The sequence below is a fragment of the Anguilla rostrata genome, chromosome 8 (assembly GCF_018555375.3).
Source record: "Anguilla rostrata isolate EN2019 chromosome 8, ASM1855537v3, whole genome shotgun sequence".
In the NCBI taxonomy this organism is placed as follows: Eukaryota; Metazoa; Chordata; class Actinopteri; order Anguilliformes; family Anguillidae; genus Anguilla; species Anguilla rostrata.
Window position 1 is genome coordinate 505,022 of NC_057940.1, and position 21,719 is coordinate 526,740.

Consider the following 21,719-nt stretch of genomic DNA (forward strand, 5'->3'; position numbering starts at 1 on the left):
GAGGTCAAAACATAATCCATAAATATCTGCTGACTAAAGCATACATGACATCAATAGTTTTCCAGTACAAATTAAATACAGAAATACAGTGTAAATGAGCTAATCTTTACATAAAATAAGGCTCTGGCAAAAAGTCAATATTGACATGCAGCTTGAGTACTTCAGTAGAGCTCTTTAAAGGGGAGGTGTTTGATATCTGCTTGAATAGATAACTGCTGTGTGTGTGTTTGTGTGTGTGTGTGTGTGTGTGTGTGTGTGTGTGTGTGTATGTGTGTGTGCACGTGTGTGTGTGTGTGTGTGTGTGTGTGTGTGTGTGTGTGCACGTGTGTGTGTGTGTGTGTGTGCACGTGTGTGTGTGTGTGTGTGTGTGTGTGTCTGTGTGTGTGCGCATGTGTGTGTTTGTGCATGTACGCATGTGTGTGTACGTGATCATGTGTGTGTGTGTGTGTGTTTGTGTGTGTGTGCGCGTGTTTGTGCGTGTGCGCATGTTTGTGCATGTACGCATGTGTGTGCGTGTGTGTGTGTGTGTGCCCGGCTCGGTCTGGCCTGATGGTCGGAACCCCTCTGGGATCCAGTTCCTCTTTAATTAGAGATACAGCGCTGATCAGCTGGAGTCCCCACAGCGCCTCTCTAAGGCCTGAACGGGCTGCTGACTGGAAGGGACCCACAGAAATCTCAGACTGCAGTTTGAGATGCTTCTGCAGATCGGGGAGAAGTTCCAGTCCAGGAACGCAACCAAAGCCAAGAGACCACCTCACTAATCAATAAAAACCCAACAAGTCCCTCACAAAGCCAAGAGGCCACCTCACTAATCAATAAAAACCCAACAAGTCCCTCACAAAGCCAAGAGACCACCTCACTAATCAATAAAAACCCAACAAGTCCCTCACAAAGCCAAGAGACCACTTCACTAATCAATAAAAACCCAACAGGTCCCTCATGGCTAAATCAATAGCGCACTTCACACAAACATGAACAGGTTTACACTGCTGCACGCAGGGCCCTGTAAGAGGGAGGAAACGCGAGCGATAAAACTCGCCTGACAAGCTGTACGTCAGCGTTAGTCATAATCTCAAACCCAGCCGGTGCTCAGGGGAGGGAAGCGGACCCCAAACCCAGCCGGTGCTCAGGGGAGGGAAGCGGACCCCAAACCCAGCCGGTGCTCAGGGGAGGGAAGGGACCCCAAACCCAGCCGGTGCTGAGGGAGGGAAGGACCCCAAACCCAGCCGGTGCTCAGGGAGGGAAGCGGACCCCAAACCCAGCTGGTGCTCAGGGAGGGAAGCGGACCCAAACCCAGCCGGTGCTCAGGGAGGGAAGCGGACCCAAACCCAGCCGGTGCTCAGGGGAGGGAAGTGGACCCAAACCAGCAGGTGCTCAGCGGAGGGAAGCGGACTCCCAAACCCAGCCGGTGGTCAGGGAGGGAAGCGGACCCCAAACCCAGCCGGTGCTCAGGGGAGGGAAGCGGACCCCAAACCCAGCCGGTGCTCAGGGGAGGGAAGCGGACCCCAAACCCAGCCGGTGCTCAGGGGAGGGAAGCGGACCCCAAACCCAGCCGGTGCTCAGGGGAGGGAAGCGGACCCCAAACCCAGCCGGTGCTCAGGGGAGGGAAGCGGACCCCAAACCCAGCCGGTGCTCAGGGGAGGGAAGCGGACCCCAAACCCAGCCGGTGCTCAGGGGACAGGGAGGCAGAGAGCGGGGCTGGCGGCTAATTGGCTGAGGCAGGGGTCTGCACGCCTGGTCACAGAGGACCGGAGAGTCCGTGGGTTTTTTTTTTTCACCTAAAAATCAACAACCAATTCAGACCAAATAAGCCAAGCGAGGAGAGTTAACTGCGTAATCGATCGCTTTAATTGATCGATTGCGTGCCGAGTTCCAGCGCCTCCCAGACCCAAGGCCGCGGGCCGCCGAGGAGAGGGTGCAGTGCTACAGCCAGACCAGAGGGGGCAGCACCGAGCACTCTCCATCAGGGACAGCAGGAGGAGATCAGAGCAGGTATCGCCATGGCGATTATAAGAGCATTCACCAGGGGAAGCCAAGACTTCCTGCACGAGGCCCAATAACACTGCTGTGATTTAGCACTGAGCACAGTACTGTCCCCAATCAGAACTGCCCCACAGGACCCTGCCTGACTGGAGCGGCCCGGGCTCGAACTCGCTTCCCCTTCCTAACCCTAACCCTACTGTCAGCATGAAGCCAAAACTCTACATGTTCAAAACTTCCACGCTCTTCACATGTATGAGAGAGGTGGGGAAACCAGCTCCTAGGTTTCTGATGTTTGATTCACAGTCAGCCTGGCACATTTAGCTAATTAGCTGCACACAGCAATCCCAGTTCACTCATTAATTAGAAAACTACAGAAAAAAATCTCATGAAGGGATCAAATCTGCCAAAAATGTCAGGTGATATAAATGATTTGCATGAAATACAGAAACAGAACAGTGTCCTGCATCTATGGCTTCCCTCTATTCAGGAACATACTATCAGAATCGGCCAATAAGGGAAGGCATTGCAGAAACATACTTTTAGAACCAACCAATAAGAGAAGGCATTGCAAAAACATTATTTCAGGATCAACCAATAGGCGAAGGCACTGCAGGAAAATGCTTTCAGGATCAGCCAATAAGGGAAGGCATTGCGCAGCGGGAGAGATGACAGGTCTGCTCAGCCTGTAATTACATGTTGACCCCCCCCCCACCCCCATGCTGCCCCCCTCCCCCCATGCTCTGTGTCTAATAGAAATTACACTGTGGCAGACACAGGACAGGAATCTAATTATATTGTGTTCATTTCCCAGACATATACATACAGCCAGTGAACTTATCAGCGGAGGAAATGTGGGGGGGGGCACAAGAGAGGGGGGGGGGAGAGAGAGAGGGAGGGAGGGAGAGAAAGAGAGAGAGAGGGAATGAGAGAGAGGGAGAGAGATAATGACAAACAGATGATGCTCCTTTTGTTTGTCCCTGTGGGCTGTAGGCCAGCCCCATATCAGATCTCACACAGCACAAAACACCGCTGTAATGGGCAAATATCACACAGGAACATCATATTACGGGTTTGGGGTTTAGACGCGGTACAATCTCATGTTATAGCATTTCCAATTACGTGCTTAAACACTGCTGCGTGTTACTGTTAGCCAGGCTACAGCACTGCTGCACTTACAGTGCCTGTGCTCAGGGTTAGGGTCTGTAGGAGCACCAGTTAAATTACTGCAGTGATAAGGTCAGACACTGCAAGCAGATCCAGCCTGTGGAGAGGGTCAGAACAGCACCCACCAATCGCCTGAGACACACCCACCAAGCACGTTAGACACACCCACCAATCGCCTGAGACACACCCACCAATCGCCTGAGACAAACCCACCAACCACCTTAGACACACCCACCAACCACCTTAGGCACACCCACCAAGCACCTTAGACACACAGCCAACCACATCCAAGTACAGTTTTATTACACAGCAGCAAACTGTCACTGTGTATATGTTATATCAGTTATAATGGCAAAGGCAATGGCAAAGTATTACACATTTCAGCAAGACCGATCTGTCAAAGCCTGTCATCACCAACCGCCACACAAAACAGAAACGAATCTGAGGTAACTGCCTGTTGACTGGTTTTCATCCCCTGCACCAAAGCATGTAAAGGTGCTAGCTTAAACAGATCCATTTACACCTAAAGACAGTACAAATATTCAGACACTCAGCTCAGTGTTGCTTAAAATCATTGAAACACCAGTGCTTTCCTCTCTCCCCCTGAACTGCACTGGAGTCTCCTGTATGTAAAATATTACTGCAGAGGAACACAGGCACACAGCCCCAACAGAGACAGTTAATATGATCCCTGCACCCTTTTAAACCAACTCAATCTACATTTTCTGACAGTATCCAGAACTTCATTCAAGGGCCAAAGATAATTTACAAAAAAAAAAATTAAAGAGAAATGTTAAAAAAAAAACAGCTTAACCAAACTATTTTTGAAGATAAAAGCCCACGGAAGCAGCAGGTTTATTTCAACCCCGTCTTCGCCTCTGTTCAGTCTGCTGCTATCCATCAGAGCCTGACGTGTGTACAGACCTCCACCTGCCAGCCAGGTGCTCCTGCTCAAACACTCAGGCACGACACAGCCAGCCGTAAAGGGGCCTTCAGCGCAGTACCTCAGTCTGTGTGACGCTCAAACACTCAGGCACGACACAGCCAGCCGTAAAGGGGCCTTCAGCGCAGTACCTCAGTCTGTGTGACGCTCAAACACTCAGGCACGACACAGCCAGCCGTAAAGGGGCCTTCAGCGCAGGACCCGTCTGTGTGACGCTCAAACACTCAGGACCCGTCTGTGTGACCCACAGCAAAGGCCCACTTCCACTTAAACGGTCTACTGTTTGCTGGCATGAACCACACGCCTGTCATTCGACTCACATTCGCCCCAGACACAGACAGCACACCGCATTGAAGGCTTGCACTTTTATCATCGCTGGAGAAGCATCCTTAAAATTACAGTGTGTGATCTAAACGATGTTTATTAGTACTGCTCCCGCCTGCTTTCATAGTCACTCAGTGTAGAGACCACATAAATCGTCATTCATCTGAAATTCATTTGGAATGCTTATGATAATTTCTTTAGTGACTGTTATTGCTGAAGTCAAATTCCTGGAAACAGTGAGTTAGATCTGACGTGCTCCGGCTGTCTGTCCTGTTGCGTTCGCTCTGTCCCTGTGTCTCTAACGCAGCCACACATCAGCATATTCAGCAGGAACACTCAGATTTCCCTCAGCAGCACTCAGAATCCTGTCTGGGGATGAGCCACCATGAGCACCCTCCCCTCCAATGAGCAGCCTGTCAGGTCCAGCCTCGCCTGAATACTAATGTTCTCTGCGCTGGGTACATGTGTACGAACACGGCGTCCGGCAGGGAACGTGACAAAGGAAGACAGGTCCGAATTTCACCGGGAGCATACTGCTGAGTGGGGGGGGTAGGGTGGGGGGGGGGTACTGTCCTAGGGCAGGCTACTGCCAGCAAAATGTCATCACACCAGCGTGCGCACAGGGGTATGAGGCGTGTAAACTTCTTCACATTAGCATACAAAAGGCCAAAACAATGGCCTCGCAAGTCACTTTTAATCAGCGTCTGAGCCTGTGCTGGCTCAGGACCAGGCAGGTAAACACCCAGAGGTTTCAGAGCCGTATCGAACAGAACACTTACAAAAAAGCACTAATTAGAGCCAATAAAACCAAACAGAGAAGACTAATTAAAACTCAATTTGAAAATAATCAAACCTCTGAAACAAAGGTATTGTGCTGTAGCAGTCAGAAAGCCAGGAGGATAAAAAAGTATTTAGTGCAAAACAAAGGAAGCTATATTGATCTCCTAGAATGCCTTCATTAAGACCTTAAAGTATTAGGTGCAGTTTAAGGGACCACACAATAAGAAGGATTTAAACACTCTTGGAAAAGCACAAAAATAAAAGACCGGATACTCAAGTCTATATGTAGAGGACACGTCCAATGTGCATTCTCCTGAGAACCGGCAGAAAAAAGGATCAAATTATTATTATTATTTCATATTATATTTATATTATTTTACATAACATCACACAAATGTTTTGGAATGACAAAAACATGTTGTAATGAAAACAAAAATATTGTTTGGCTCTAGTAGTGTTGATTTCAGCATCGCAGAATATGTTTATTGAAGTAAAGACCAGATACTCATGTCCCCTACAGGGGACAAAAGTGAATTGGCAGGTGTTAGGAGGACGTGGGCTATTGGCCGAGCCCTGTCACCATTCTTACGCTACGCCAGGAGGAGTTAGAAAAGAGAACTTCAGCCAGTAACACCCAGCAGAAACTGGGTCATAATCTGCATTCAAGGGGGAACAACAGAAGTTTTATTATAACAAGTTTAAACAGAAAGGAGCCTGGCATTGAAACTCTGTTTTATATTCGCACACGATCCCCACAGGGGTGTGTGGGGAAGCACGTTCGCTGCTCGCTGCTCGATGGCGGCAAGCCTCAGTGTTGACTGGCTGCAGAACACCAGCCGCTTGTGTTCAGAACAGCTGGGCTGCGCGGGTGAAAATGCCTCAGGGACTTCTGAACACGTGAAAAAGGAGAAAACTGCTATCAAAACAATAAACAATATAAAAACAATTTCAGTTCAACAGGCACAATAATGCATTGAAGAGGGCCAAGAACACAAGCTGAAGCAAATTCAATTTCACTTTATAAAGTCATTTATTATTCAATACCCAGTGTGTTTTAAGAAGAAAAACTTAAGAAAGAACTTCAGGGCAGAGAATAGACTAAAGCTGGAGAGGCTCTGGAACTGAATTAGATGGGGGCTGCGTTTCACAAGGGACAGAAACAGGTGGGCACTTTCAGGGAAACAGGAAGTGGCTCCCTACTTAACTTATATAAACAGAGAGGGCACAACACAAGGTCAGAGAAAATGACTAATCATTCCACTTCAGAAAATGCGATGTGAAGCCCACAGCGTGTTATACACACAGAGGCGCCTTTACACAGCACAGCACAGCAAAATCAAACAATGACATATTCACAGGCCTTTAAAATAAGCATTGCAACATAACTCTAAACAAAGATATTTATTTAGTTTATGGACACTGAGAACGCAGACCACACAAGGGGGGGGAAAAATCACTAACGGCCGGCTTAAACAAACATGTCTCCCGGACGCTCGCAGTACACAGGCCTCTTCCCAGGCTCACACCCGGGGATACAGGCCACATATAGAGCAGAATGTCCCGGAGTCAGGCTGTAGCCCTGGTCTTTAACAGCGACACGCACCAGTCAGGCAGTACACAGGCCTCTTCCCAGGCTCACACCCGGAGATACAGGCCACATATAGAGCAGAATGTCCCGGAGTCAGGCTGTAGCCCTGGTCTTTAACAGAGACGCGTACGCACCAGTCAGGCAGTACACAGGCCTCTTCACAGGCTCACACCCGGAGATACAGGCCACATATAGAGCAGAATGTTCCGGAGTCAGGCTGTAGCCCTGGTCTTTAACAGAGACGCGTACGCACCAGTCAGGCCAGTGCGTACAGCACACGAGGCCGTCTTCCCAGGCTCACACCCGGAGATACAGGCCACATATAGAGCAGAATGTCCCGGAGTCAGGCTGTAGCCCTGGTCTTTAACAGCGACACGCACCAGTCAGGCAGTACACAGGCCTCTTCCCAGGCTCACACCCGGGGATACAGGCCACATATAGAGCAGAATGTCCCGGGGTCAGGCTGTAGCCCTGGAAATACAGGCCAGTGGCCTCTCCTCCTCCTCCAGAGCAGGATGTTCCGGAGTAGGTCCAGTCCCCAGCCCTGGTCTTTAACAGAGACACGCACCAGTCAGGCCTGTTTATGAGGAGCCTCGCTCACACTCGCCCATGGGGTGGCGAAAGAGCAGAGCGGTCAGACTCAAAAGTGTGGGAGCGATTTGGGCACGTCCCAGGACAGAGCTGACTCATGAAAGGGGGGCGGGGGGGTCAGGAGGTTCAGAGGCGCACACAGGCCCTAGTGACTTTGGAGAAGGCTGGGAAATTGGCACTCAGTGTCTGCATTAATGCTCAAACTCCAACAGCGCCCTCTGCCTGCTGGCTGTCGCACCTGCACCTGTCAGTTGTGAGGTTTCACACAATAAACGGGCAAAGCATGGGTATCACCATGGTGACTAAATTCAGGGGGATGGGACACCCAGAAGATCCTTGATGCTGATTGGTACTCCAGGTCCACAGCCGGATTGGCCAGTGACTGCATGAGACAGCTTCGCACCAGACTTGGGACCAACAAGCACTTTAAATGCTCAATAGCAATATTCAGAACAAAGATGTGTCTTTTAATACGAATACGACCATGTAGGACGGAGTGTGGCACAGTGGGTAAGGAACTGGGCTTGTAACCGAAAGGTCGCCGGTTCGATTCCCGGGTAGGACACTGCCGTTGTACCCTTGAGCAAGGTACTTAACCTGCATTGCTTCAGTATATATATCCAGCTGTATAAATGGATACAATGTAAAAATGCTATGTAAAAAGTTGTGTAAGTCGCTCTGGATAAGAGCATCTGCTAAATGCCTGTAATGTAATGTAATGATTTGCTTACACAACAGGTTTCACTGACAGGCAGTTTCCTTTCTAAGCCAAGATCCAAAACTCAGACTGCCCCCTATGCTTAACACCCTGTCCCGACAGAACTGCACCAGCAGGACCCCGCCTCCCAGGACCCCGGTGCTGGCCCCCCCAGGCGAAGCCACATATTTTCATGATGCCAATACCAGCCTGTCCCTCTTCCACACAACACACACACACACACACACAGTTCTCCAAATGACTTTCTTGTTCAGGCGGTAAAACAGAAAACCATAGTGATGTAAATTGAATTCCCTATGGCAATTTAAAACATCTCCAGTCCAATTATTACTTGCCTGACCTCCCCAGCATCTGCTAATATGAAAATATGAGATGGTCCCAAGTTCTGAGATCAATAAAATCCCAGAGATAATTACTGCACATACCCACAATTCCACACTCCTGGGCCCAGCCCTTAGAGGTGATGGCAGGGCTGTGGGATTTATTATTTCTGTCCTGGCTCTCTAATTCACTCATTTCTCTGACTGTGGTCACGCACAGAAAATCAGGTGCAACAGCCCCCCAGATGGCACAATACAAACGCCTCTTATTTTCCAATCCAACTCAAACTAAAAAAAAAAAGAATTACCTGTCCCCAAAAAAAAAAAAAACCTATCAGCAGAGCTCAGGCAGTCTGGGCTAATCTGTTTCACACCGAGAGCCCGGTAAATTACAGCTGTGCTTCCCCGACGCTGTCAGTGTGCTGCAGCTTCGCAAATCAGGAAACGCTGATGACACTTGAAAAATGAAGAGTAAGGGAAGAGATGAAACCATCACAGATTTAAAATGAAATAAGGGGAAAGCCAGTCATGGTTTGTGAGTATCTGTCCATGGTTTGTGTGGTATCCAAAAACAAGTGCCCTGCCATCAAACAGGGGGCATCCACTCCAAAAATAACTGCCCCACCATCAAAAAAAAAGGGGCATACACTCCAAAAACAACGGCCCCACCATCGAAGAAAAGGGGCATCCACTCCAAAAACAACTGCCCCACCATCGAAAAAAAGGGGCATACACTCCAAAAACAACTTCCCCACCATCAAAATGAAGGGGCATCAAAGAGAATCTCTGAGTGAGCAGCCGCACTTCTTTAAAAAGGCCCAGATGGCAAGCTGTTGCTCAGACTGAGAACATGTGCAGATTTCTACACTGGGGGGGAGGGGTAGTCTATTTATTGCAATAAAATAATAGGCCAAATAAGGAACAGGTTTATTTTTTATTAATTCTGAAGGTTCTGTTGAGACAGAGCAAGAGAGAAAAAGAAAGAGAGAGAGAGAGAGAATGAGAGAGAGAACGAGAGAGAGAAAATAGGTTCAAGCTGTGGAGATAAAGATCACGGGTTTTTCTTCTTTCGGTCTGTGGAGTGTCAAACATCCCTCTAACAATCAGCTTTCGGGAGCCGATATAAAAATATCACTGGTTCAAACGGAGGCACAATCATCTCCCATCACACCTCACTGACAGAGAATGCGCTCGCTTCTCTGAAGATAAACGTTTCCCAAAAATGTTTTCCCAGAGCCCCCATCTTCACAGTGGAACCTGGGATCTGTGCTGATCTTTTTCAAAAGGAGCCAAACAAATAACACCGAGGCTCCGCTTCCAGACGCTTGTTTGATCACAGCCACGGAGCCGCAAACTGCCACAAAGAAAAGGGAAAACAGCCCCCATTCCAACAGGACGGCCCTTCATTCAAACCCAGCAGACCCAACCCTGTGTGAAGAGAAGGACAAGCCACAGGCAGGCTGAGGCAAGAAGCTGATGAAGCTGAGATAGAGAGGAGAGATCCAGCCAAGTGTGGAGAGAGGAGAGGAACAGGGGAGAGGGGGGAGGATGGAGGAGGGAGGGGAGAGATGAGAGGGAGAGGAGAGGGAGGAGGATGAGAGAGGAGAGGAGAGAGGAGGAGGAGGATGAGAGAGGAGAGGAGGAGGAGGAGGAGGATGAGAGAGGAGAGGAGGAGGAGGAGGAGGATGAGAGAGGAGAGGAGGAGGAGGAGGAAGAGAGAGCAGACGTACTTGTTCTGAGGGTGGATGGCGTGACCTCGATCTCGCTGGTGGCCTGGTAGGGCTGGAAGGCGGACATGTTGCTGGAGTTGAGCTCCACAGTGAACAGGTCGGGGCTCTGGGTGCCCGTGGAGCTGGCGCTGGTCCCATCGCCCCCGTGGTGGGGGTCCTGCTCGTCGTACACGGCAACCAGCTGCACAGAGAAGGGGGGGGGGTTATTTTAGGGTCTCTACTGACACACCTGATACAGACCAGACCTGGGTCAAATACATATTTGTTTTGGATTCAAATACTTTTCTGCCAATATGACCTGAAGGAGGGGTTTGCACTTTTTGAGAGTATGTGAATGTCACATGAAAACTTCTCCTGTCTGCCACAAAGCATCATACACCACCGGACTGTGTGTTTGCTTAGTGCAGATCAGTTACAGTGGATCAGTTTAAGCGGCTCGAGGTGCATTACCCACAGAGCAGTCACACTCACACACACACACACACACACACACACACACACACTCGCGCTCACACACACACACACACGCTCACGCACACGCTCATGCTCACACTCTCGCACACGCACGCGCTCGCGCACACGCACTCACACACGCACACGCACACGCACACGCTCACGCACACGCACACGCACACGCACACGCTCACGCTCACGCTCACGCTCACACTCGCTGAGACTGCGTTTTCCTAAGCAGCAGAAGTTTCGGCCATTTCAGTTTCTCTGCATACAGACCTGACACCTCCGTACACAGACCCGACACCTCCGTACACAGACCTGACACCTCCGTACACAGACCTGACACCTCCATACACAGACCTGACACCTCCATACACAGACCTGACACCTCCGTACACAGACCTGACACCTCCGTACACAGACCTGACACCTCCGTACACAGACCTGACACCTCCGTACACAGACCTGACACCTCCGTACACAGACCTGACACCTCCATACACAGACCTGACACCTCCATACACAGACCTGACACCTCCATACACAACCTGACACCTCCATACACAACCTGACACCCCATACACAACCTGACACCTCCATACACACGACCTGACACCTCCGTACACAGACCTGACACCTCCATACACAGACCTGACACCTCCGTACACAGACCTGACACCTCCGTACACAGACCTGACACCTCCATACACAGACCTGACACCTCCATACACACACCTGACACCTCCATACACACACCTGACACCCCATACACACACCTGACACCTCCATACACAGACCTGACACCCCCGTACACAGACCTGACACCTCCGTACACAGACCTGACACCTCCGTACACAGACCTGACACTCCTACCAACCTGACACTCGTACACAGACCTGACACCTCCGTACACAGACCTGACACCTCCGTACACAGACCTGACACCTCCGTACACAGACTACACCTCCGTACACAGACCTGACACCTCCGTACACAGACCTGACACTTCCGTACACAGACCTGACACCCCCATACACAGACCTGACACCCCCATACACAGACCTGACACCCCCATACACAGACCTGACACCTCCATACACAGACCTGACACCTCCATACACAGACCTGACACCTCCATACACAGACCTGACACCCCCATACACAGACCTGACACCCCCATACACAGACCTGACACCTCCGTACACAGACCTGACACCTCCATACACAGACCTGACACCTCCATACACAGACCTGACACCCCCATACACAGACCTGACACCCCCATACACAGACCTGACACCTCCATACACAGACTTGACTGTGTGGCTGGGCAGGGGATTACAGTTTTATGAAGAGGCAAAGCAACCAGAATTAAATTCATTTCCATATTCAATTCAGGCTTTATGAAGTAAGAGCTTACTTGGCATTTGCTTCATTGTGAAGTGTTGTTAAGGCACTTTTATGTTCAGGAAACTCGGTCATATTTTCTGAAGCATATTAGAGCATATTTTTTATAAACCTTTTTTTTTTATACATATCCCAATTTGAGTTTGTGATTAAATCTAGACAGTTTATTGCAAGAATAATGCAATATGACAATATGGATTTTTATGTTAAGCTGGTTTGGGAAATTCAATTTGCCATTTATTATTGTGTAAACCTCCAATGGGCAAATAACCTCATCCTTGTACATCTATACAGCGCATTCACTCAGGGTTTCATACAGCAAACTAAACACAATTATACAAAACCCTCTTTGTGTTCAGACTATTATAATCATCAGTCTTTCTGAATGACATGTATTACCCCAGAGCTCCTGCTCCAGGAAGCTCTCCTGTAGCTCTGTAGCCCTCTCACATAGTCCATACAGAATTAAATGGACAGGCAATTATTTTTAAAAAGAATAATTTTCCACCACTGATGACGTTCCCATAAACAAAATGGACTCCATGAATAAGCAGGGACCTGAGAACATGTGGTCAGCAGGCTATGCTACTTTACATTACAGCCATTTAGAATATACTGAAACCTTTAGGGTCCAATACTCCATACTGCACACTTCCACCCTCCATACTACATACTGCACCCTGCACACTGCATACTGCCACCCTCTGTACTGCATACTGCACCCTGCACACTGCATACTGCCACCCTCAATACCCTGTCTGATGGCAGGGTAACCCGTGTGGATGAGGACACTTCACACTAGTGGACTGCGATTGGTCTGAACCAGGAAAATCCCCATAGTACTGCCACAGTGGGGGAATCCAATGCAAACTCAATTAAAGCATTATTTTACTAATGTAGTCAGCAAACTCAGAAGAGGATGCTAACCTGCAACAGCTCATCCTCTCTAACAAGATGGCCTCGAGGCCTGTAAAATGGTTAATTTGACGACTTGCATTTAATTGTTACTGAAGACCCTGGACCTCCGCAAATGAAATCTAATCATCCGTTGTTGTTACCTAGGCTTGTTCCACTGAGGGTTTCCAAGGCAACGTGCAGCACAGGTCTCCTCCGGCTGCTAGACTGATGGGAAACACTGGCAGCACCGTGTAAAAAAAACTCTCAGTGGGATTCAGTGGCAATCAAGCCTGAACCAGTTTCAAGTGCCGCTGGTCTGGAGAGAGGGTCACAAACAGGAGTCCCCCACTGTGTGGACGAGCAGTCTCTCTTTCCCCATCACCTGCTTCCTGCTCTCCCATCCCCTCCCTCTCCCCTCCGCCACTCCCCCCCTCTCCACCCCTCCACACCCCTCCTCTCCCATCCCCTCTCTGTCCACTCCTCCACTCCCCCCTCTCCACCCCTCCACACCCCTCCTCTCCCATCCCCTCTCTGTCCACTCCTCCACTCCCCCCTCTCCACCCCTCCACACCCCTCCTCTCCCATCCCCTCTCTGTCCACTCCTCCACTCCCCCCTCTTTCCCCCTCCACACCCCTCCTCTCCCATCCCCTCTCTGTCCACTCCTCCACTCCCCCTACCCTCTTCTCCCCTCCCCCCTCCTCTCCCCCTCTCACCACTCCTCCACTCCCCCTACCCCTCTTATCCCCTCGACACACACCGGAGTCTCCTGCCAGCTACGCTTTCAAAAATGGACCACCTGCTCCCCCGGTTCTGCCCTGTCTTTCAAAGCAATCTCTCCTGCTGTCCCCTTTCTTTCATCTCCACCGCCCTCCCTCCCTCCCTCCCTCCCTCCTCTCCTCTCCTCTCCTCTAGCGGACCCTCCCTGCTGTTCAGACACATTGGCTTCGCCGCAGGACACTCAGTAAAAGCACCCCCACCTTACCCCCCCCCCCCCTTTACACCTCCGGAACACTCCAACGCGCCGCGGCTGCAGAAAGGTGCCATTATCCCACAGAACAGCCCTCCTGGACCGGAGCCGGCTGACTGGGAGGATGCTATCTCCACGGAGATGGCTGTTCACTGGGTAACAGGGGCCCTCGACAACAGCAGCATCCCTCTCCTCAGGACCACAATGCACTGTGGTCCACCTGGGTAAATAACCAGTCTGTTTCCAGGGCTACTGGTGGATTTTTGCTCATGTGATATGTGCGTAACGCATTGCATTGTCCCATGCACTTACTAAAATAAAATAAATATATAAATAACAACAACGATTATCGACGGAAATAGCCCATGGTCCACTTGTTGCACACGCAGAAGGCTAAACACTGAAGCTACTCCAGGTTTGCAATTATATCAAGTGAGGCCCACAATGGACCCATCAGGTCTGTAATTAACATTTCAGCAGAAAGGACAGCCTGCCAGACAAATCATGCGGCAACACAGTCAATTAGCGGAGAAGGTACTACTGACTGCGGCTTTTAGCGCATATTTATGCTTCTTTGAAAAATGCTCTGAAAAGAGACTTTAATTATCACTTATTTTTTTACTGCATCTTCCTCCCCCACCAAGCTGTCAGAATGAGTGACAGCAGCTAACGGGATCGGGGATGTGGAGTTTAAACACCGAAAAGACTTCAGATATGAGAGGCGTTCAGACGCGAATGGTGGCGTTCACAGCGAGCTTGATCCACGGAAGAAGATCCCACCCTGTGGGGCTCGCCAAGCCTGCGTTTCTGGGGCGGAGTTACAGCATCTGATGCTGTTCAGCTGGAAACAGAGCTCAGCAGACCCTGCAGGTCCTGGAGGACTCACCCAGCACACAGGGACCCCTGGGTAACCCCCCTATGGACCAGCAGCTGGTAGCACTCACCAGCACAAGTGAGGGACTCACCAGCACACAGGGACCCCTGGGTAACCACCACGCTATGGACCAGCAGTAGTGAGGGACTCCCCAGCACGACGGACCCTGGGTAACCCCACGCTATGGACCAGCAGATAGTGAGGGACTCACCCAGCACACAGGGACTCTTGGGTAACCCCACGCTATGGACCAGCAGATAGTGAGGGACTCGCCCAGCACACAGGGACCCCTGGGTAACCCCACGCTATGGACCAGCAGATAGTGAGGGACTCACCCAGCACACAGGGACTCCTGGGTAACCCCACGCTATGGACCAGCAGCTAGTGAGGGACTCACCCAGCACACAGTGAGGGACTCACACAGCACACAGGGACCCCTGGGTAACCCCACGCTATGGACCAGCAGATAGTGAGGGACTCGCCCAGCACACAGGGACCCCTTCCCTGTATAACCACCCGCTCTGGATCAGTCGGTGCTCCAGAACAAACACTGGTTCAGCTCTGCCAGAGATGTCGGATAACACACACGGGACCCTGGGTACTCACGTATGGAGAGCTGAGGGACTCACCCAGCACACGGACCGCCCTACCCTGGGTAACCTCACGCTATGGACCAGCAGATAGTGAGGGACTCACACAGCACACAGGGACCCCTGGGTAACCTCACACTATGGACCAGCAGATAGTGAGGGACTCACACAGCACACAGGGACCCCTGGGTAACCCCCCGCTCTGGACCAGCAGATAGTGAGGGATTCACCCAGCACACAGGGACCCCTCCCCTGTATAACCACCCGCTCTGGATCGTTTCTCTCTCAGAACAAAACATTTCAGCTCTGCCTGAGATCTCGTAAACATCCTGGAGACGTGCTGTATGAGAGCTGCAGCGAGGTCAAACTGTGACCCTACAAACACAGGCAGAAAGAAGCACTCCGTCTCCACAGGCCCATCCACCGAGTGTGTGTGTGTGTGTGTGTGTGCGTGTGAGTGTGTGTGTATATGTGCGTGTGTGTGTGCGTGAGTGTGTGTGCGTGCGTGTGTATGTGTGTGCGTGTGTGTGCGTGTGTGTGTGTATCACATACATCCTCCCTTAGGTGTTTTTCTGGAGTGGTGACTCATTAGACAGACGGTCAGGATGATGGATGCACACACACACTCACACACATACTGGTGCACACACTTGCATATACACCGGCACACAGTGCGTATTACCAGATTGTTGTTTTTGTTTTATGACCTTAAATCGCCCTCTCTGCGCTCATTTGGAATGGACAGGAGCCCAGAGGACATGCCGAGTTATCACTGCAGCTTGGGACTCGGGTACGATGCTAAAACAGCTACTGAAACCTCACACCTGCCTCCTCTACGCTTTTCCACACACCTGCCTCTCTCTACACTGCAGTACGCTTTTCCTCACACCTGCCTCGCTCCACACTGCAGTACGCTTTTCCACACACCTGCCTCTCTCTACACTGCAGTACGCTTTTCCACACACCTGCCCCCTCCACACTGCAGTACGCTTTTCCACACACCTGCCTCACTCTACACTGCAGTACGCTTTTCCACACACCTGCCTGGCTCCACACTGCAGTACGCTTTTCACACACCTGCCTCGTCCACACTGCAGTACGCTTTTCCACACACCTGCCTCACTCTACACTGCAGTACGCTTTTCCACACACCTGCCTCACTCTACAACTGCAGTCGCTTTTCCACACACCTGCCTCGCTCCACCTGCAGTACGGTTTTCCACACACCTGCCTCTCTCTACACTGCAGTACGCTTTTCCTCACACCTGCCTCGCTCCACACTGCAGTACGCTTTTCCACACACCTGCCTCTCTCTACACTGCAGTACGCTTTTCCACACACCTGCCTGGCTCCACACTGCAGTACGCTTTTCCACACACCTGCCTCACTCTACACTGCAGTACGCTTTTCCACACACCTGCCTCACTCTACACTGCAGTACGCTTTTCCACACACCTGCCTCACTCTACACTGCAGTACGCTTTTCCACACACCTGCCTCACTCTACACTGCAGTACGCTTTTCCTCATATAACCTCAGCAGAGCGCTAAGCGCTAACACTGGGTCAGCACCTTCTGGGGATATACCACTTCAGCTGCTCTCCGCAAAGCACCTCCAACTTTCAGCATCATCCTCTCTGCAGCCTGGGTTCAGTAAATCTCTCTAATCGAACACGGGCAGTCCGGAGGGTCATTAAGCAGAGCAGCTCTCACTGTTAAACCCCCACAAACCCAAACCCTGTAATGCGTCTGTTCACTACAGTCCTTCACTGCAGACCTGGGAGAGATCTGCCTGAGGCAGACCTGGGAGTGATCTGCCTGAGGCAGACCTGGGAGTGACCTGCCTGAGGCAGACCTGGGAGTGATCTGCCTGAGGCAGACCTGGGAGTGATCTGCCTGAGGCAGACCTGGGAGTGATCTGCCTGAGGCAGACCTGGGAGTGATCTGCCTGAGGCAGACCTGGGAGTGACCTGCCTGAGGCAGACCTGGGAGTGATCTGCCTGAGGCAGACCTGGGAGTGATCTGCCTGAGGCAGAGCTGGGAGTGATCTGCCTGAGGCAGACCTGGGAGTGATCTGCCTGAGGCAGACCTGGGAGTGACCTGCCTGAGGCAGACCTGGGAGTGACCTGCCTGAGGCAGACCTGGGAGTGATCTGCCTGAGGCAGACCTGGGAGTGACTGCCTGAGGGCATCCGTGTGACACGGCTAGCGGCTACTGAAGCTAATCAAAGCTTATGGCTTCACTGCACGACGTAACACAGAGTCATCTTTGTGCCATGACCGGTCCCCCCCTCATAGGGGCTACACCCCAGAAAATCATTCCATTATTATACAGCACCAGCACTACTATCATACAGTGATGCACCGTGGTTGCAGTGAAATTTATTATTATTATTATTATCATCTAGTACTAGTAATAGTAGTAGTAGCGTAATATTTATTTTCACTGTTATCGCTTATATGTAAAATGCTGGAAGATTTTAAGTGATGTTTTATTTTTGTTGTTAATTCCATTACATCACAATGTATCAGTGTAGCAGGAAGTTTTATTTCCACCTGAAAAGGAAGTAGTGAGATCTGAGAATAATTTCAGACAGATTAGAGGCTCATCTGTTAGAATCCCAGAGCGGCATTAAAGCCCTTTCAGGCTCTGCTCAGACCACTGGAGCCAGGGAAATCCATTTAAAGTATCGCACAACTATCTTACCTTTCAGCTGCATGCGAAATGGAAAGTCTTAGAGTACGCGCAGCTTTTACACATCGCACCCGAATACGCCCAGGCATGCATGGGCTTTCCATCCCACTGCCCCAGATAAAAATGCCAACTGACTCTTTCTGCTTTTTTATCTGTTCTAACAATTCAGCCTCATCAGTGCTGGAAACGTGAAATGATTAAAATGTGATAAAACAAGGACCAGGTGAACTCACTCTGTCGGGTGATCTGCGCTTCAGCACCCAACAGAGAGCAGCGCTAATAACAGGCTGGCACAGGCCTTTTCTTTTTTTAAACTGCATTGTCACGTTCTCACGACTGCAAAACAAATGCTGCTTTGCAGAAAGAGCCACCCTTCAGAGACGCCTCATCTTCACAAAGCTGCATAAGACCTGCGGGTCTGATCGGGCACACACAGGTGTCTTATGGGTAGAGCTGATGGGCGGGGCTGTCTGAGAGGCTTTGAGCGGTAAACGCACACACTGGTGTCTTATGGGTAGAGCTGATGGGCGGGGCTGACTGAGAGGCTTTGAGCAGTGAACGCACACACAGGTGTCTTATGGGTAGAGCTGATGGGCGGGGCTGACAGAGGCTTTGAGCAGTGAACGCACACACTGGTGTCTTATGGGTAGAGCTGAAGGGCGGGGCTGACTGAGAGGCTTTGAGCAGTGAACGCACACACTGGTGTCTTATGGGTAGAGCTGATGGGCGGGGCTGACTGAGAGGCTTTGAGCGGAGTGACCCGCCGCAGGACTGCCGCGATATGGCCATGAGATCGCAGCGAGACGGTCGCTCTAACGAACACAGGTTGATTAACGACACAACAACACAAGCTCCTGCTCCTCCTCGGATGACTGTCGTTTCAAACAATGGCAGTTTCAAACGGGCAAGTGCCACCCAGAGCACACTGGCCACAGCTGCACTGCCTGCTACAGCACTGCGCTCCACGCTCAGGTTAAAGGGGGTGGGGGGGGCCATTTCTCTGGGAGATTTAGGGAGGATCAGAGCATGCTCAGGAAAAGCAATTAAGATACCGCTTATCACCGTGGCGACGGATGAGGCCTCTGCTCCGCAGCCACGCCCGCGAGTCAGGCCGTTTCCCAGGGTAACGGCGTTCCGAGCGGGCGAGCATCCGGTGCGGAGGAGAGGCGTTCCCATGGCAGCCTGCCGCATGGGAGGGGATCAGTCCCGCCCCAGGAGAGGAAGCAGCCGTCCCGACACGCGTTTCAAACCGCAGCCATAACGGCAGGAAGAGGGCGGGGAACTGCCCCTGAAATGCACACGTAACCACGGAGACAGCCAATCATCAGCCCCTGAGAATGCGCTCGCCCACTGGGGACAGGGACACGGTGTCTGTGCTTCCACTGTGGGTCCCTGTGGATCCTGGTGAGTGTGTGGGTGTGGGTGTGAGGGAGAAAGGGAGCTGTAGGTTCCTGTGTGTGTGTGGGACTGTGGGGGACAAGGTGCTGTGGGTGTGTGTGTGTGGGATTGTGGGGGACAAGGTGCTGTGGGTGTGTGTGTGTGGGACTGTGGGGGACAGGGTGCTGTGGGTGTGTGTGTGGGACTGTGGGGGACAGGGTGCTGTGGGTGTGTGTGTGTGGGACTGTGGGGAACAGGGTGCTGTGGTGTGTTTATATACTGGCTTCCCACAGTATTTCAAGACAAATAATTCACTAACATATCGAGGAACTTCAAAGACAGTGTTCAACATTTACAAAAACCTTATTTGTACATGAAAGAAAACTAAGTCATAACTCAGTTATAGCAACTGTAATGTATTCTCATATTTAGAATAAAGTTGAAGTAATCAAGTATTATCACTCTTTTACTGAAAATCCCACCCATGCACTGCCATCTGAATCAGGCCAAAAAAAGTAAGAGAAAGGAGAGAGAATGTGCTTGAGTGGCTGTTTCGACGCGTTTGCATCCACACGCTAGCACACGCTAGCACACGCTAATGATCCTGCACAATGCTGCTCCAGGCGAATGCTGGACTGACGCAAGATATCAGAACAGAGGATGAGCTTTCTCTTTCCCTGTCAACTGTTTTCAGCTCTGTTAACGCTGAGGCAAAGTTTAGTGTAGCAAAGTTATAAAACCTTCCGTACTCTAACACGCTTATGAAATCGATATGAAACAAGGGCTTGTACTGCATCACGGATATCGGCAGGGACAGGAGGAGCTGTTGTGCTCAACGCAAAGCAGATCAGCATCCAGAACCAGAGCGAGCCTTCTTCTAAATCAAATTAAACTGGGACAGAAATATTTATCAAGTCATTCTGTAAGACATGTGAAACTGCACTCAAACTGCAGCTCTGCACGAAGCCGCCCTTTTCATATTCAATAGAACTGAATTCATACAGCCAATCATACCTGGCCCAGGGTTGAGCTCAAAACCACCCATTTCAGATTCCACTCTCTCTGCCCTCCTTCTCCACCCCACACACCCACCCCCCTCCACAACACAACATTTGGAAACTCAAATGCCGATGTTGTAACAAGACCTGAAATTACGCTCTCGACACAACCCACACAGTCCTTCCACCGACCATTCAACGGATGTCTGCCCGGCTCGAGCGATGCAATGAAAACATTTTAAAAAGCCCAACAGGAACCCGGCAGACCCTCTCTAAAGGTGCATAATCACCATCTGAGCACAAACAAATCTGAGTCCACAGCCGGAAACTGAGGGCTCCTGCAACGCGATTGGCTCAGAGTTCAGAGGAGGACGAGAGGGCTGAGGTCATCAGAAAGCCAGATCTGCTCTGATGTGAAATGTGATTGGTGCAGGGGTAAGAGCGCATTGTGATGTCACAAAGGAGGGAGGGGAACAGGAGGGTCTTTGATCTGCGAAGGGAAGTGTGTTTGCTCCACCTGGCTAAGCAACACAGAACACAGACCGAGTATATAACCACAGATATGCTACTCCAGTATATATGTTAACAGACATTCATCACAGACACCCCTCCATCCACCAAATGTCCTCTTATATGGAAGTGCCTGTGCCATCTACAACGCTAAGCTAGCTACAGGTGTTTGGTGTTTAACCACGATGGAAAAAGTGAGCAAACAGGAGTGCTCTGAGCTGAAAGAAGATGAGTCGCAGAACTGAGCAGACCATCTGGACTTTACACAGAAAACCTGCTGAGATGGAAACAAGAACATGATCCTGGTGCACACACAGGCATGCTAACGGGCGATGTCGGCTTCGCCTGCCCTGGAGCTCAGCAACACAAACCTCACTGGAGCTCAGCAACACAAACCTCACTGGAGCTCAGCAACACAAACCTCACTGGAGCTCAGCAACACAAACCTCACTGGAGCTCAGCAACACAAACCTCACTGGAGCTCAGCAACACAAACCTCACTGGAGCTCAGCAACACAAACCTCACTGGAGCTCAGCAACACAAACCTCAGCGCATTAAATATCAGCGCACCGCTTCATCCACATAACCGCTCCAAGAGGGGGGCACAGAGGGGCAGAGGGGGTCAGAGGAGGGGCACCAGGGGGCAGAGGGGGTCAGAGAAGGGGCATCAGGGGGCAGAGGGGGTCAGAGAAGGGGCACCAGGGGGCAGAGGTGTGGTTGAGGGGGGCACCAGTGTTTAGGGGAGAATCGGTCTCTTTTCATGGGAATTTTCCAAGGGTACAACAGCCATACTCTTCTGAAAAGTAC

The 21,719-nt window shown here is 50.9% G+C and overlaps 1 protein-coding gene across 1 annotated transcript in view; it reads right to left on the reverse strand.

Annotated features, from left to right (window-relative positions):
- Positions 1-21,719, reverse strand: part of LOC135260451 (partitioning defective 3 homolog) — a 253,512-nt gene that overhangs the window by 150,503 nt on the left and 81,290 nt on the right. The window contains 1 exon segment of the mRNA XM_064345669.1: positions 10,142-10,322. Within this exon segment, the coding sequence (XP_064201739.1) occupies positions 10,142-10,322 (181 nt within the window).